Raw genomic sequence first — 16,401 nt, forward strand, 5'->3', positions numbered from 1 at the left:
AGTTTAATTTGTCAAAATACAGTGGATGGACACATTTAGCAGATGCTCTTATCCAGAGCGACTTACAGTTAATGCATACATTTGTTATACTGGCCCCCCGTGGGAATCGAACCCACAACCCTGGCATTGCAAGCGCCATGCTCTACCAACTGAGCTACACGGGACACCTACATTGCCTGTACTAGAAAGGATCAAATGAATCACTAACATTTCCAGTTTTGTTGAGTAAGACTCAGAAACACCCTACTACAGGCTAAAAAGAAAAATAATGAAATGAGAAAGAATGAAAAAATAAAGAGAAAGAAATCAAATTGGTAGAGCATTGCGCTTGTAACGCCAGGGTAGTGGGTTCGATCCCCGGGACCACCCATACGTAAAAATGTATGCACACATGACTGTAAGTCGCTTTGGATAAAAGCGTCTGCTAAATGGCATATTATTATATTATTAGGGCCCTCCACCCTTTTGAGAAATATGTCCCAAATGGCACCATATTCCCTACATAGTGCACTACTTTTGGCCAGAGCCCAGAGCCCTATGGGCCTGCAGAGAGAAAGAAAGTGTGCACTATATAGGGAATATGGTGCCATTTGGGACATTCTCTGGCAACTCCCTCTAAATATATTTGACTTCCTTCCAGTGGAGGCTGCTGAGGGGAGGATGGCTCATAATAATGGCTGGAATGGTTTCCATGTGGTTGATACCATTCCATTGACTCCATTCCAGCCATTACTATGAGCCGTCCTCCCCTCAGCAGGCTCCACTGCCTCCTTCTATTGCCTGATTGGAAATGTAGGCTAGTGATATTCTTGGCCCTGATTGGTCACCACTTTTACAACTCATTCTCTAATTGGTTAGTACGCATTTCTAAACCCTGCCCTTTCTACAATACCAGACTGTACAATGCAAACTGTCTCACTTTTCAGGCTTTTTCTGCAGAGATTTCAGATAGAAGACTGCCAAGATGGTACGTATGACTGTAATTCATTCAGAACTATTCTTTTATCAACTTTCTCTGCTATCAAACTATCTACACACTATATCATGTCAAATCCATTGTTTAAACACCTCCCTTTAAAGGGCAAGTCAATCCAAGGTAATGGGACAGGGAGTTAGCTGGTAAGTTTGCGTGTAGCTCCTGAAACTGATGTTTTCCTTTGATACTGTGTTATCATGTTTATTACTATTACAGTACACATAACCTTGGGACAACTGGCATTTAATATGAGTCTGTGATTAAAATACTTTCATTGCCAATATTATTTATTCTACTACAGTGACAGTCCATAAAATCAATATATGGTTCATTGTGGTCTTTTGCAATAGTGTTCCTTATCTTTATGTACTTTGAATTATTGTGAGTGGTTAAAGTCTGGTGATTAGTTCGATTCAGGGTTGTAAAAAGTGAGAGGATGACGCATTAATATTCTACAGTCTTCAGATCAGGGCTCTCCAACCCTGTTCCTGAAGAGCTACCCTCTTGTAGGTTTCCGCTCCAACCCCAGTTGTAACGAACCTGATCCAGTATATCAACCAGCTAATTATTAGAATCAGGTGCGCTAGATTAGGGTTGTAGCAAAAACCTACAGGACGGTAGCTCTTCAGGAACAGAGTTGGAGGGCCCTGCTTTAGATTGTAGAATACCCAATAGTTCTGCAGGCTAAAAATATTGTGTCAGAATATAAATGTGGCTAACTTTGTTGCTTTGAACCACAAGAAGTGTGTAATGTCAATGGATTCTATCCGCAACGAATTACAGAGTTTTTGAGAATTCACTCGACTCCACCTGTTTGATGATTAACTAATAATTGATCTGAGATACAGAGACAGGTGGTGCAGTGTTCTAAGGTGTGGCCCAGGTATAGGGTCTAACTACTATATCTTCTACGTGACTAATACCATGTGATACCAGGGACATTGACCCACTGATACAGAGGACACAATGCCTATCATTGACTAGATCTAACCAATGTTGTTTGAAGAGAGGTATTATGTGAATCTCTATAGCATCATTGATGATGCAGTGTCACACACACACCACAGATTGTGGTACAGACAGAGCGTGTGGTAGGCTCTTACCCCATCTTTGAATCACTAGTTTCATCCTCTATTTGTCCAACAGACTGAGTCTCAGTGTTGTAAACCCTTTATGACTTTACTGTCTCCTTGTGACCACTTTGTGACAATCTCAACGGTCAAACAGCATTCAAACAACATTTAGTTCCTGTTTTCCTGCTTTTATGACCCTGTGTTCGGTATTTTATGACTGATCCCAGATCTGATTGTGCAAACATGGCGTGACAATGATCATAGGAGTCGTCTAGTACAAACAGATCTGGGAGCCAGATATGGTTTTATTACCTCTGGGTGTTTCACTCACTACCCCAATAAGGTTGATCATTAACACTGAACAAGATAACCTGACCTTAGGTTCTGCGCTTAATTGTTACCGTGGTTACATGTGCACCACAGACGTGCTGATACGAATCTGTAAAGCACAGGTGGCTGGTGGCACCTTAATTGGGGAGGATGGGCTCATGGTAATGACTGGAACTGAATTAATGGAGTAGTATGGAACTCATCATGGTTTTCCACGTGTTTGATACCATTCCATTCACTCCATTCCAGCCATTATTATGAGATGTCCTCCCCTCAGCAGCCTGCTGTGCTGTGAAGTTTATGCACTAGTACATGCCACAGTTATGGATAACAAAGTTTACAGAAACACAAAGTTCATACAGATGTCATTGACACTTAAGGATGATAAACTAAAGGGTCATGTCAACTGGGCCTAGATGAACATTATCCCTGTTATGGGAACCAAATTCTGCAGACCAATGGGATTCTTATTTTCACCACTTCTCATTTACTCTTAGTCTTTGCCATTTGTACTGTTTATTTGGCAAGGTAACTGTTTTCTGGGGTTTTTTATGAGCTCAGTGCAGTAAGAAGCTTATTACTGTGTATTTATCCTGTTTGTTAACTCCTTAGTTGTCTAATTTCTCCTATCTCCTTCCTAGGCGTTCCGTGTGGAGAACATGTCCTTCAAGCAGGGCCAGGAGATGACGTTCACAGGGAAGACCAAGTCTGGAGCCACTAAGTAAGATCATGACATTTCACCTTTCAACCCAAACACAACACAGTGTTCCCCCTAGCATTACTCCTAGAGACTCTCCTAGTGCCTCACCCACTGCTCACTCCCAGGATGTAGCAGAATCCTGACACTTGGTTTCAATTGAATGTATTTGTGCTTGTAGCCCTGATTGTACTTTTGGGGTATTTCGCAGCCCACCAACAAAAAGCATATATGAGAAACACTGCAAACAGTGCACGTACAGTACATGAAAGTCACTATTGGTTTCAACTATTGGTTTCAAGTTTCAGTATTTGTAGCCCTGGATGTCACATTGGGGGCCTTTGCAGCCCACAATATAAATTACATACAAGTAGGTTGTCATGGTTATAGACATGGTTGCATTTCAATTTGGCCAAACAAAAACAAACCACGAGCATGGAGAACTTATTGTGTTAACATTTTTCGCCTGAATTATCATATCCAATTTCCTGTTTCAAGTTTCATTTTATCTTCCACCCCTCCCCATCTCTCTCTCTCTCCCCCCTCCTCCATCTCCACCCCTCATAGGTTCTCCATCAACATCGGCCACGACAGTGACAACTTTGCCCTCCACTTCAACCCTCGTTTTGACAACGGACAGATCGTGTGTAACTCTCTGTCTGGAGGAAGCTGGGGAGACGAACAGAAGGATGGCCACTTCCCCTTCCAGGATGGAGAGCAGTTCAAGGTGTGTGTCACCAGTTTAACATTTGATCATAGGGCAGTCTGGGCACACAGTCTGTTGACTCTAACTGTAAAATATAATATTTAACAGTTAGAGTCAACAGTCAGGCTACACTGGTGATTATAACTGCATCTATCATATAAGTACATCTGATAGAGGAGATACGTTTTAGTAATCTCAATGGCTCATAGATTTGGCTCACTAGGAAGCCAGTGTAAACCCGCCTAACTGTTGGATTTAATCATTACAAATTATCATTAACCAGGAACCATTCAAATAAAGTCTACAGAAATGAAGCAGTAGATCATTACAATTTGCCTCAAAGATTCTACCCTCCCATGCCTGACTGCTGCAGACTGCAAGACACATTGATGGTAAATGAGATTCTAAACATTTCTCTCGCTCTCTCTCGCTCTCTCTCTCTCTGTCTCTCTTTCTTTCTCTCTCTCTCTCTCTCTCTCTCTCTCTCTCTCTCTCTCTCTCTCTCTTTCTCTCTCTCTGTCTCTCTCTCTCTCTGTCTCTCATCCCTCCGTCCAGCTGGTCCTCAACTTCACCAACGAGCAGTTCTACATCAAGCTGCCAGACGGTCACATGATGGACTTTCCCAATCGCCTTGGCGACTGCAAGTACAACCACATCATGGTTGACGGAGATGTCAAGGTCATCAGCCTCAAGGTCAAATAGAGGTTGAGCTTTAACCTCTGACCGTTGTCTAAATCCTTTGAAACAATACCTGTGAATTTATTTATACCAACTCAGAGCTCTTATTGTGTACGTTGTGTATTGAGAGGAAACACCCTCTAGGTTGCGCCACTGCCAAATGCACCTCTACCTGAAACCTGTGGAGAGACCACTCCAGATATGTTAATAAAACCACCACTGTGAAAGCAAACAATGTTTTCAATATCTTTATGTGGCTTTTGTATCATCTTTGAATGGTTTTGGTGTGTCCTTAATGAGACCGACTCTCTATTTCCTTACACACTAGTGTTGGAGATAGAGACACAAGCATTTGGATGCACCTGTGATAACATCTGCAAATCTGTGACCAATAAACTTTGATTTGATTTAGTGTATTCTCTTTTTCTCTTTCCATCTCTCCCCCATACTCCTATAGCAGTCTGTCATGACATCATCAGAGCAAGACACATGACTGTTTATTAGACTGTAGCCTGGGTGTTAACCCTCTTCTACACACAAACACACATACACTTGTGTAGCCTGGGTGTTAACCATGGTCTCCCACCATCACATAGTCAACTGTGAACTCACTAGATCAGTGACTCACTTATACAGTCTATTGTCACTGACCTGCCTCCTGTCTGTCTGCCTGCCTGTCTGTCTGTCTCCTGCCTGCCTACTGCCTGTCTGTCTATTTGCCTGTCTCCTGCCTGCCTACTGCTTGTCTCCTGTCTGTCTGCCTGCCTCCTGCCTCTCTGTCTGCCTGCCTGCCTCCTGCCTGTTTGTCTGTCTGTCTGTCTCTCTGGGGGAACTGGAACATCAGTGGACTGAACTCACACTTGGCCTTCTAGGAATTGTAGTAGCTTTTTAGTAGTACTAGTGGTTGATACCAATTCAATGCTAACTCTGTCTCAGTCTTTACGACAGACGCTAATCAGTGCTGAGTCAGGACTAAGGCTGAGCAGCAAGATCTCAAGGGCGCCAGGCAGCCTAGCGGTTAGGGTGTTGGGCCAGTAACTGAAAAGTTGCTAGTTCAAATCCCAGAGCTGACAAGGTGAAACATCTGTTGATGTGCCCTTGAGCAAGGCACTTAACCCTAATTGCTCCAGGGTTGCCGTTGATAATTGGCTGTGACCCCACTCTTTGGGTGCACACGTGCAATAGGACAAATATCATTCAGTCAACAGCAGACCAGCAGATATTGATTGACACAAACTTCATAAACTGGGCTCAAGTAACTAACTTGAAGTTAAAGTAATTAACTAAAGAACTGTCAGTTGAAGGACAATTAACATCATCAATCATCTCAAGTTATTCAGGTCAAATGGTTGATATAATCCATATCCAAGCGGGCCAGTCTGTGGTGTGGTCCTGTAAGTCTATTTTGGCAGGATGAATAACGATAGACATTCCTGAGAGACAATTTACAGGACAACACGAAGAGACCTGCCTCAAGGCTGTGAAATGTTGCATGGTGGGACCACATTCCCTGGCGAGAGGCAGCGGTCTGGAGAGTGTGAGGGTAGGTGTAAGAGTGTGTGTGTTGGGGGGGAGGTAGGGGTAGGTGTGTGTGTGTGTGGGTCAGCGGGGTCCATCATAGACACATAGAATGAGGAAACTAGCCACCAATGAGACACACACAGTGCATACTTTACAATTGAGTACCACACATTTTACTGCATGTGAAAGTTACTTTACTTACTTTAAAACTTTTGCCAGCAGAGGGCAATATTGTAGTCATTTTACCTCAAAATCAATCAGTCAAAACTTTAGTTGAATTATCCTGTAATAAAGGAATACAAGATGAGAAAATCAACCAAGAAAATTATCTTGGCACTTTTTTGGCAATATGACAATAAAGTAAAAGTAAAAGTAAAAAAAATGAATAGTGACTTGTTAAATGACATTCTTGTCAATATGTGACAAGAAATACAGCAGACTACATGATGAATGCAAATTAGAATCCCCTGGCAAAATATGTCAAATAGCTATAGCTACAGATGTAGGGTCTTAATTTGATCACCCTGTTGCAGGACAACTTTGCTGCAATATGGGATATTAAAAACGTATAGGTTTGAGGTTTAAAAAGGCTTTGAGGTTTAAAAAGGTTGGTGAAGTTTGACATTTCCACTTTACCTGATATCCCTTTACGAAAAATTTATCAATCCCTACAAAAATGTCCATTAATTATAATCCACATAATAATTATAATTTCCTGTTGCTGGAGGATTATTTTCCTGATGTAGCAAACTGGCTCACATTAATATCCTACATCTGTATAACTATATACCAATAATATTCAGATTATGTCAAAATACAAAAACTACTGTGAGTTTAGAGTAAGCCATGTTGATAGGTCAACTTACGCCGCACTGATTACTCAAAAACCTATTTGTTTGTATGGAGGCCGCTCTTGCCCCAAAATTTAAAAAATGCCATATCAGAAATGCTTTGGCGATAGTGCTTTTGGTGTCACGTCAAATTAACTTCCAGTCTTTTATAGTTCCTGCATGGATGACCTATCCTCCCCAGGAGAAAAAGGATTTAAGTAAAGTATAATAGTTCCTGCTTGTGTCACGTCAAAATACTTCACCTCTACTCTGATTATAGCTCCTGTAGGGGTGTTCCGGCTGCCGACCCCAGGTCTCCCCTACTTGACCCTGTGCTCTGACCCTTCTGAGCCAGATAGTCCTTATAGTTCCGGGTCAGGAGGGTGTACAACAAAGGGTTAATACAGCTATTCCCATAGGTCAGACACGTTACAAAGAAATTCATGTAACTGTGAGTGGCAGGAGACAGAGCCCTGAGGGACTGCGGGGAAAATAATTGCGCCAACTGCCACCCCCAGAAAGGCAGGAAACACACCCAGTACGCCACGACGATACTAAAAATCATCTTTACTACCTTTTGTTTTAAGCCTCGTCTTCTCGCTGAACGGCTGCTTCCTCCCAAGCTAGCCTGAGCAGTCCAATATTGACGTGCTAGGCCAGCGTAGAGACCAACAATGACTAACCCGGGTACGAGGACGCTGGTCAGGAACAGGACGGTGAGGTAGGCCTTGAAGGCCTCTTGGGTCCACGTTGGGTAACAGATCCGCTTGACGTTCCCGGCCGCGTTTGGCTTCCCTTCCCTCAGCCGTATCATAATCATCATTGGTAGTGTCAGGACAAACGCCACGAACCAGATGACGGCGGCCACTACCTTCCGTCCCCGCGTGCTGGATAATCGGGCGACAAACGGCTTCGCCACGGCCCGGTAGCGCTCCAACGACATGGCGACCAGGACGAAGACGCTGGCGTGCATCGTGAGGAGATCAAGACTCAGGAGGATCCGGCAACCGGCCTCGCCGAACAACCAATCGTGAGCAAAGTAGGTGCAGATGACGAATGGGATCGTAGAGAGGTAGAGGAGGTCGGCGAGGGCAAGGTTGAGTATGTAGATGTACATAGAGCCGGACCGGCGGAGTGCTGCGGAACGCATGATGAAGAGGGTGTAGATGTTACCTGCCACCCCCAAGGCGAGCATGATTAGGAGGGTAGCGCCGAGGAGAGAGGTCACCCACAAACCCCCACCACCACCTCCGGAGCTACCCCCTCCAGAGCTACTGCCGGAGCCCCCGGAAACATGCCCCGTCTGGCTCTGGTTCATCCTTCGGGATAGGTTTGAGTTCATAAATAAGGCCAGCACTTCCCTACAATGAAGTGATAGCTTTACTGGGATAAACTGTTGTTATTATTATTAGTATTCAAATTGATTTGAAAGAGTTGCTTATGGGATTCCAAACTGAATTTAAAAAAGTGTTCAATGTTGGAGTGAATAGAGAATAATTGCAAGTCAAAGTGACTTTCCGCATTGCATAAGATTCAGTGAAAAACAGACAAAACAAGACAAAAACCACAATTGTACTGCATTGTTGAGGGAGCTAGCATGTAAGCATTTCACTGCACCTTTTAAACCTGCTGTAAACTGTGTACGTGACAGATTTTTTTAAACTTCAAAACACATAAATCGTCTTTGGCCTTCTGTGACTTATCTAAATTGAATCTAAATCCAATAGGAAAACAGGCAACAGAAAGTGTAGAGAAGCTTCAACTGTGGCTTCAGTTCCACTACTACTGTTAATCCCCAGGGTAGTCTTAAAGTGACCCAGCACATGGCTGACAAGTCCACCTCATCGAGTGTCTCTTATCTCCCTCAGTTTTCACATCCCCGCACCAGCTCCTCCACACTCCCATCATCCTTCCCTTCCCGTGGGCGCCGAATGAAAACGAGGCGATACTGTAGATAGACGCTTCAGTCTCTTGAGGAGTTGAACTGCACCGGTGACTTGGGAGTGGAAGTAGCTTGATGTCCTGAGTTGACAGTGTGTTGTCATTGGTAAGTTTGTGGTTGATTCAGATCCTCTCAGACTGTATCCAGAGGTTAGTTTGTCTTGTGTTCTCAGCTTGCATGGTGGATGGTCATTTTTGGTACCTCTCAATATAGGTCAATGTTGGGTGTTCCAATAAAGGAACTGGGGTCCCCTTCTATTGTTTAATTCCACAGCTCTTCAGAAGAGTTTTGTTGTGTCTGTCTTCTTTGGTGTCCTTCAACTACACTCCTTTACTCTCGTTCCCTCTCTCTATCCTCTGTCCCCTTTCCCTCTTTGTCCCTTTTCCCTCTCCTGCTCTCTCTCTCTCTCTCTCTCTCTCTCTCTCTCTCTCTCTCTCTCTCTCTCTCACGTATACGTGTAACCAGCATGACTATGGATTTACGAGCGATTCACCTCAGCCCTGGCCCCGCTCTCTTTAAACACCTGGGTGCAGTTTTAAACACCCCTGGTTCGCTGGCACTAAAATGTTCACACACACACACACAAAACGCAAGTCTCACACACACACACACACACACACACACAAACAAACAAATGCAGGTAGGCACATATGATGCACGAGGACACATACACCCTAGCATACATGAACACACACACACTGACATATCATTCAATCTCTATCTCTGTATCTCACACATCAACTCATTAGAAGTCACTTTCAAATATTGAACATCTTTAAAACGACAGGGGACAAGGACCAATACATTGATTTATAAAGTATTGTGAAACTGATGGTTAGTAGTACCTCAAACAATATCATTTATAACCAATCTTCTTCTATAATGTAAAACTCCCTTGATAACAAAACATGTATAAAAACATGACATGGGATGAATGACAAATATGTATCAATCAATTCTATATTCTTTGCACGTCTCCTCAGTCTAGACGTGTTAAAATAAGAGGGTGAAAATATCTTAGGTCATACATGATATCTAGAAATAGAGATTTGTCATATCCTTGAAACACCACAAGATGGCACTATCACAAATCCCCACTAACTGTTTATACACAACCCTAAGAGGGTTGAACTTTAACCATGGTTATATTCAAATGTCGCGTATATCTTACATATCTCCTAACAAAACTCACCCATCAAAAACACAATTCACAAGATATTAATAGGGAACTTTACCGGTAAACATTTAAATTCACATTGATCTGAGACATTACAATAATGACTTAGTGTAAGGCACAATGGTTGACAATAATGACATGTACTGCGGCAGTGTAGTGTGTTGTACATCTTTCTTTCTTAGACAAAGACAGCTAAACCTAATTCAAGAGTCTTGGTGATCTCCAGGATGAGAGGAGAGGAGGATGAGAGGAGGATGAGAGGAGAGGAGGAGAGGATGATGAGAGGAGGAATAGAGGAGAGGAGGAGAGGAGGATGAGAGGAGAGGAGGATGGGTAGAGGAGAGGAGGATGAGAGGAGAGGAGGATGAGAGGAGGAATAGAGGAGAGGAGGATGAGAGGAGAGGAGGATGGGTAGAGGAGAGGAGGATGAGAGGAGAGGAGGATGAGAGGAGGAATAGAGGAGAGGAGGAGAGGAGGATGAGAGGAGAGGAGGATGAGAGGAGAGGAGGATGGGTAGAGGAGAGGAGGATGAGAGGAGAGGAGGAGAGGATGATGAGAGGAGGAATAGAGGATGGTAGAGGAGAGGAGGATGAGAGGAGGATGAGAGGAGGAATAGAGGATGGGTAGAGGAGAGGAGAGGAGGATGAAAGGAGGAATAGAGGATGGGTAGAGGAGAGGAGGATGAGAGGAGGAATAGAGGATGGGTAGAGGAGAGGATGAGAGGAGGAAGGGTCCATCAGGCCACAGGTCCATCAATGCTTGTGTCTGAACATAGCCTCCACTGCAAAACACAAACATGAGGACAGTTGTTAATAAACACTTCATAACCAAACATGAACAGCAATATATGTTTATAAACCCTTTATAAACAGTAACAAACGGTCCTCTCTTACTGGAGTACTCCTGAGGGGACATCGGTATGCTTATAAACACACATAGATGTTAATAAACCCTTAATAACCAGTCATAAGAGGTTATAATCTCTTACTGGAGTACTCCTGAGGGGACATCTGGATGCTGATGACATCATTGAAGTGTTTCAGCCAATCCTGTTGCTCGAACTCCGTCTCGCAGGTAAACAGGAAGCTGCGCTCGGGCGTTACTATGGTGATGCCATGTTGCCAGGCGCCGTTGCAGTGGGTTCCGGCGGGAAGGCCGGGGCTAGCGCTGTAACCATGGTCCTGGTGCCCTAGGAAAGCCTCACCCTTGGCAAAGGCATCCTGCCAAGGTAGGGGAGGGAGGGGGAGGTAGAGGGGGTGCGGTAGAGGGGGTGAGGTGAGGGTAAGGTAGGGTGGGGTGAGGTAGAGAGGGTGAGGGTGAGAGTGTGGTAGAGGGGGTGAGGTGAGGGTGTGGGTGAGATAGAGGGGGTGAGGTGAGGGTGAGGTGAGGGTGAGGTAGCGGGGGTGAGGGTGAGGTAAAGGACGTGAGGGTGAGGTAGAGGGGGTGAGGTGAGGGTGTGGGTGAGATAGAGGGGGTGTGATGAGAGGGGTGAGGTGAGGGTGAGGTGGTGAGGGTGAGGTAGAGGGGGTGAGGTGAGGGTGAGGTAGAGGGGGTGAGGTGAGGGTGAGGTGAGAGGGGTGAGGTTAGGGAACAGGTGCCAACTATGCCATAACTACTTACAGTCTACACACAACTTAACCTGCCACTTTACGTTCTGTACCGTATATCCACACAGTTACACTGTAGAGTTGACTTCATCTCACATTCTACTTCTTAAAACTGCCATTCACTGACCAGCTTCTTTCATGTAAAACCTTTGCAGCAATTATCCGCTAACACTGCCCATTTCTATTCTGCTGGCACGAGAGTGCTGGTCAAAGCCTGTCTATGGCTGGCTGCATTGGCTGGCTACACAACGTGGTCTACTTCATCAAACAGACAAGGTGTGTCCCAAATGGCACCGTATTCCCTTTATAGTGCACTACTTTTGAGCAGAGCCTTAAGATCCCTGGTCAAAGGTAGTGCACTATAAAGGGAATAGGGTACCATTTAGGACGCAGATTCAGTCTTCAATCTTTTTATTTTCATAACTGCTCCACAAGAGATACGCCTCACCAAAACCGGTCTATGTTTCTCTCTAACAGCCCCAGTGTGAAACCTTGATGAAGGCAACTTAGCTGTCCAAACGAGTGTAAGGCTCCCCCTTTTATTTTCCTAAATTGCACTAGTGAGCTACTTCTTCTTGCTAGGTCTGGCTCTCCCTAGCGCTCCCCGGTGCTTTCAAGTTTCCATTGTTGTAAGTGTGTGATGACGACTGCTGGGTGATTAAAACCACGCTAGCACGCTAAGTTTAGCACGACATCTCTCTCATACCAACTCTACAGAATCTCCATAGTGTTACATCTAGACAATATTAATTTAGGTGTTGATGTGAGGTGAGTTGAGAGAGGGTGCTAGTGAGTTCACTGCCTCTTTGCTTTCATCGTTTGATGTGTGTGTGTGTGTGTGTGTGTGTGTGTGTGGTTTGATAGTTTTCTGATAGAAGTATCAGATTACTGTCTAGCGAGTCGCCTCTACATAGCAGCTCGTTGTTAAAACTAACACAGAACATGTTGTACTAACCTGATACAGCAAGAGGAAGCTTCATGACTCATTATGAAGTCCTTTCAAACGTTTTGATATCAATCATATATATATAAAACATGATGTCCTCTCTATTCATTGGCCTATAAGAGAGTCCTGGGAGAAGTGGGTGTGTGGGTGTGTGCATGTGAAACCAGTCTTACCAGGGGATCTTTGTAGTACATGAGACGTCTGTGGTCTAGGGTGAACCAACGCTTCTTAAACCCTTCTGTATGCTGCAGAGAGAGAGAGAGAGAGAGAGAGAGAGAGAGAGAGAGGGGGGGGGGGGGGGGGGGGGGAGTAAAGGAGGCAGAGTCACACAGAGAGAGAAAGTAGGATAGAAAGAGAGAAAGAGAGAGACGGAGACAGAGATAGAGAGAAAGAGAGAGACGGAGAGAGCGAGATTTAAAAAAGAGGGAGAAGAGGAGAAGGAAGAGAGAGGGAGGGAGGGAGGGAGAGAGAGAGAAAGCAAGAGGGGGGTAGAGAGACAGAGAGAGAGAGAGAGAGAGAGAGAGAGAGAGAGAGAGAGAGAGACAGAGAGAGAGAGAGAGAGAGAGAGAGAGAGAGAGAGAGAGAGAGAGAGTCAGTGTATGTCTGCTCCTCCCCCACTGAGAGATTATTGTCCTCTGTTTGGCTTCAGATGAGACACACTTGTATTTATTTTCTATTTTTTATTTATTTATTACACACAGCAGGCGTATAGATAGATAAGCTACCACATAGCAACTACAGAAGGATAAGACACCCCCAGGACCCCACATAGCAACTACAGAAGGATAAGACACCCCCAGGACCCCACATAGCAGCTACAGAAGGATAAGACACCCCCAGGACCCCACATAGCAACTACAAAAGGATAAGACACCCCCAGGACCCCACATAGCAACTACAGAAGGGTAAGACACCCCCAGGACCCCACATAGCAACTACAGAAGGATAAGACACCCCCAGGACCCCACATAGCAACTACAGAAGGATAAGACACCCCCAGGACCCCACATAGCAACTACAGAAGGATAAGACACCCCCAGGACCCCACATAGCAACTACAGAAGGATAAGACACCCCCAGGACCCCACATAGCAACTACAGAAGGATAAGACACCCCCAGGACCCCACATAGCAACTACAGAAGGATAAGACACCCCCAGGACCCCACATAGCAACTACAGACGGATAAGACACCACCAGGACCCCACATAGCAACTACAGAAGGATAAAACACCACCAGGACCCCACATAGCAACTACAGAAGGATAAAACACCACCAGGAAACAACAACATTTTAGTTATTTAGCACACGCTCTTATCCAGAGCAACTAGCTGATGTGCCTTGCTCAAGGGCACATCAGCTTGTCGGCTCGGGGATTTGAACAAGCGACCTTTTGATTACTGGCCTAACGCGCTAACCGCTAGGCTATCTGCTGCACCAGGAGCTCACAAAGCAACAGCAGATGGACCAGGGCCCATATCCACAAAGCATCTCAGAGTAGGTGTGCTGATCTAGGATGTTATCCATTATGATCTAAAAGGCTAAACTGATCTTAGAACAGCACTTCTACTCTGGGACACTTTGTGGATACAGGCCCAGATCAGTCACAACTATCAACTCACACAGCAGATAGAAAACTAGGACCAAGGGTCCTGTTGAGTAAGGCACACAGTAGCAAAACATTTAGCAACAGATAACATAATATGTGTTCTTCCTACTGAATTCGACCCAGGTGTTTTTCTCCTGGTCCTAGGGACAAGACACCACATCACAGAGCAGCCACTTTGATCTCCTTTGAGTCAGTCAAATAATGATGACATGTCAGTCCCCACCGACTGACAAGCTGTCCTCTTTAAATGTTTTAATATCCTTGTTAAGTCAAGAGTGTGTATAAAAGTGTTCCTGATTCATTTAGGGAGTGTCTCTCTCTTTACAAATGTGTGTGTGAGGGGAAAATGGGTTAGGTTAGCAGGTTAGAAAGCTATTTCATGTGGAAACTTGACAGTGACAGATTAAACACAGTGTGTGTGTGTCTGTGTGCGTGTGTGTGCACGTGTGCACTTGGTTCTGTGTGTGTGTGTCTATGAGTGTGTGTGAACCTCTCCCTAAGTGATTAAGTCTATCAGTGTACCAGCCCTTTATTCCCTCTAGTCCCTGGCAAGCCTCTCCACACAGTGATTAAACACAGTGTGTGTGTGTGTGTGTGTGTGTTTGTGTGTGTGTGTGTGTGCATGCGTGCGTGCGTGCGTGCGTTCATGTTCTGCTCCCTGGCAAGCCTCTCCACACAGTGATTCAGCTGTCAATCAAACAGAGTCGATGGAGACATTTTGAAATTGAGATATAGAGCAACCGACAGGTTAGTTAGACTCTGAGTATCTCCATGTTATTTAGTCTTAGTTTGACTCTGAGTATCTCCATGTTATTTAATGAAACCAGATAGAAAGACAATACAGAGAGTCAGGTCGAATGCAAAAGCAGGTTGAAATACAATGGGAGAAACAAATAGAATTGATTGAAGGTCGATTGCATGGTTTAAGGGTGTGGAGGAATGTCTCGTTATCAAAGTCCTTGAACTTGACTGCTAAAGAATGAACCACTTACAGGACAGTGTGTGTGTTTGTGTGTGTTTTTGGTTTTACTCTCCTTGTGAGGACCAGAAGTCCTCAAAAGGATGATAAAACAAGGAATATCCGGACCAGTGGGGACATTTTGCCGGTCCCCACAAGGAAAAAGCTATTTTTGGCTTAGAATTTAGGGTTAGGGTTAGAATTAGGGTTAGAATTAGGGGTTAGGGTTAGGGGTTAAGGTTAGGTTAAGGGGTCGTCACTTCCTGTTGAACATTTCCTGTTGAACGCGGAACGAGGGAGAGCTTGGTTTGTTGTTTTGAAAAGTTTGTTGTTTTGAAAGTGTTTTGGAGAGTTTCTTAGTAGCTAGCTAACTTTTTAGTTTGGATCCTGCGACGCATTTGGCATCAGTTGCTGGGACTGCTACTCTCTGTCCAGTGATCCTGCCGACCAAGGCCGGGTCTGAGGAGCTATTTGGCGTAGCAGCTAGCCCGCGACACGGTTAGCCATTGTGGCTGAGACCGCGGGTTGTCCCGGGTTTGTGGCTGTCTAGATCCCTGCTGTTTGTTGTGTTCAATCTTCCCTGTGACCTGTCCTGTCTGGAACTGCGAGGAGTAACAGTGTAACCTTAAGTTGCTAGCTTCCATGACAAAGACCAAAGCCGGCGGGAGTACCGTTGAGGACAGTGGTGTCTCTCTATCACAGGTGAAGGATCTTTTAAATGAACAAAAATAGTTCTACAAGCAGTTGTTACAACAACAAGAAAATAGATTAAAGTCAAGAACAGTTTGCAGTTCTCCCAGGGTCAGCTCGATGAGGTGAAACAGGAGAATGCAAGATGACAACAATCTGTAAGTCATTGAGAGAGGACATCAGTTCTGTGTGTGAATCCATGATAACAATGACGGATAAATCAGACTATCTTGAGGGACAATCAAGGCGGAACAACATGGTTGTGGACGGAATTGCAGAATCTCCACGAGACCTGGACGGAGTCTGAGGACAAAGTGAGGGAAATGATCTCTGAGAAATTGAAGATGAACCTCAGGAAGATTGAGATGGAGCGCGCCCACAGGACTGGAAATCCCACCTCCGGCCCAGGTGACAGGCCCAGGCCGATAGTGGTCAAGTTCCTGAGGTTCAAGGACAAGGTAGCTGTTCTGGAAAGAGCCAAGAACTTGACAAGAACGTATATCTTCCTCAACAAGGACTATCCTGAAGCTGTGCGCCAGAAGAGGAAAGAACTTATCCCAGCCATGAAAGCTGCCAGAGCGCGTGGGGACATTGCTTACATCCGCTATGACAGGCTCATTGACCACCCTGCCTCCCAGAAGCCTGGAAGGGATGAGAGAG

At 44.9% G+C, this 16,401-nt stretch overlaps 3 protein-coding genes across 3 annotated transcripts in view; 1 reads left to right on the forward strand and 2 right to left on the reverse strand.

Annotated features, from left to right (window-relative positions):
* Positions 1–920: 920 nt before the first annotated feature.
* lgals2b (lectin, galactoside-binding, soluble, 2b) lies at positions 921–4,876 on the forward strand. The gene is made up of 4 exons (XM_084189942.1): positions 921–967; positions 3,021–3,100; positions 3,644–3,803; positions 4,338–4,876. Exons 1-4 carry the CDS (start codon positions 965–967, stop codon positions 4,482–4,484), a joined length of 390 nt encoding a protein of 129 aa, XP_084046068.1. The 5' UTR covers positions 921–964; the 3' UTR covers positions 4,485–4,876.
* Positions 4,877–6,135: 1,259 nt separating this feature from the next.
* uts2r4 (urotensin-2 receptor 4) lies at positions 6,136–9,449 on the reverse strand. The gene has a single exon (XM_084189945.1). The coding sequence runs from the start codon at positions 8,151–8,153 to the stop codon at positions 7,086–7,088; it is 1,068 nt and encodes a 355-aa protein (XP_084046071.1). The 5' UTR covers positions 8,154–9,449; the 3' UTR covers positions 6,136–7,085.
* Positions 9,450–9,508: 59 nt separating this feature from the next.
* The window catches only part of LOC311114707 (arf-GAP with dual PH domain-containing protein 1), a 28,282-nt gene continuing 21,389 nt past the window's right edge, over positions 9,509–16,401 (reverse strand). The window contains 3 exon segments of the mRNA XM_084189944.1: positions 9,509–10,711; positions 10,919–11,150; positions 12,657–12,728. Of these exon segments, the coding sequence (XP_084046070.1) occupies positions 10,683–10,711; positions 10,919–11,150; positions 12,657–12,728 (333 nt within the window). The 3' untranslated portion in view covers positions 9,509–10,682.

This window comes from Coregonus lavaretus, assembly GCF_964263955.1.
Source record: "Coregonus lavaretus genome assembly, contig: HAP1_SCAFFOLD_395, whole genome shotgun sequence".
Lineage (NCBI taxonomy): Eukaryota > Metazoa > Chordata > Actinopteri > Salmoniformes > Salmonidae > Coregonus > Coregonus lavaretus.

What these genes read in the sequence shown, in the direction of transcription:
- lgals2b (XM_084189942.1), top strand. An exon ending in ACCAAGTCTGGAGCCACTAA is followed by an intron (nt 3,101 to 3,643) that starts GTAAGATCATGA and finishes CACCCCTCATAG; the next exon opens with GTTCTCCATCAACATCGGCC. An exon ending in AGGATGGAGAGCAGTTCAAG is followed by an intron (nt 3,804 to 4,337) that starts GTGTGTGTCACC and finishes CCCTCCGTCCAG; the next exon opens with CTGGTCCTCAACTTCACCAA.
- uts2r4 (XM_084189945.1), bottom strand. Translation starts at nt 8,153, where the DNA reads ATGAACTCAAACCTATCCCGAAGGATGAACCAGAGCCAGACGGGGCAT.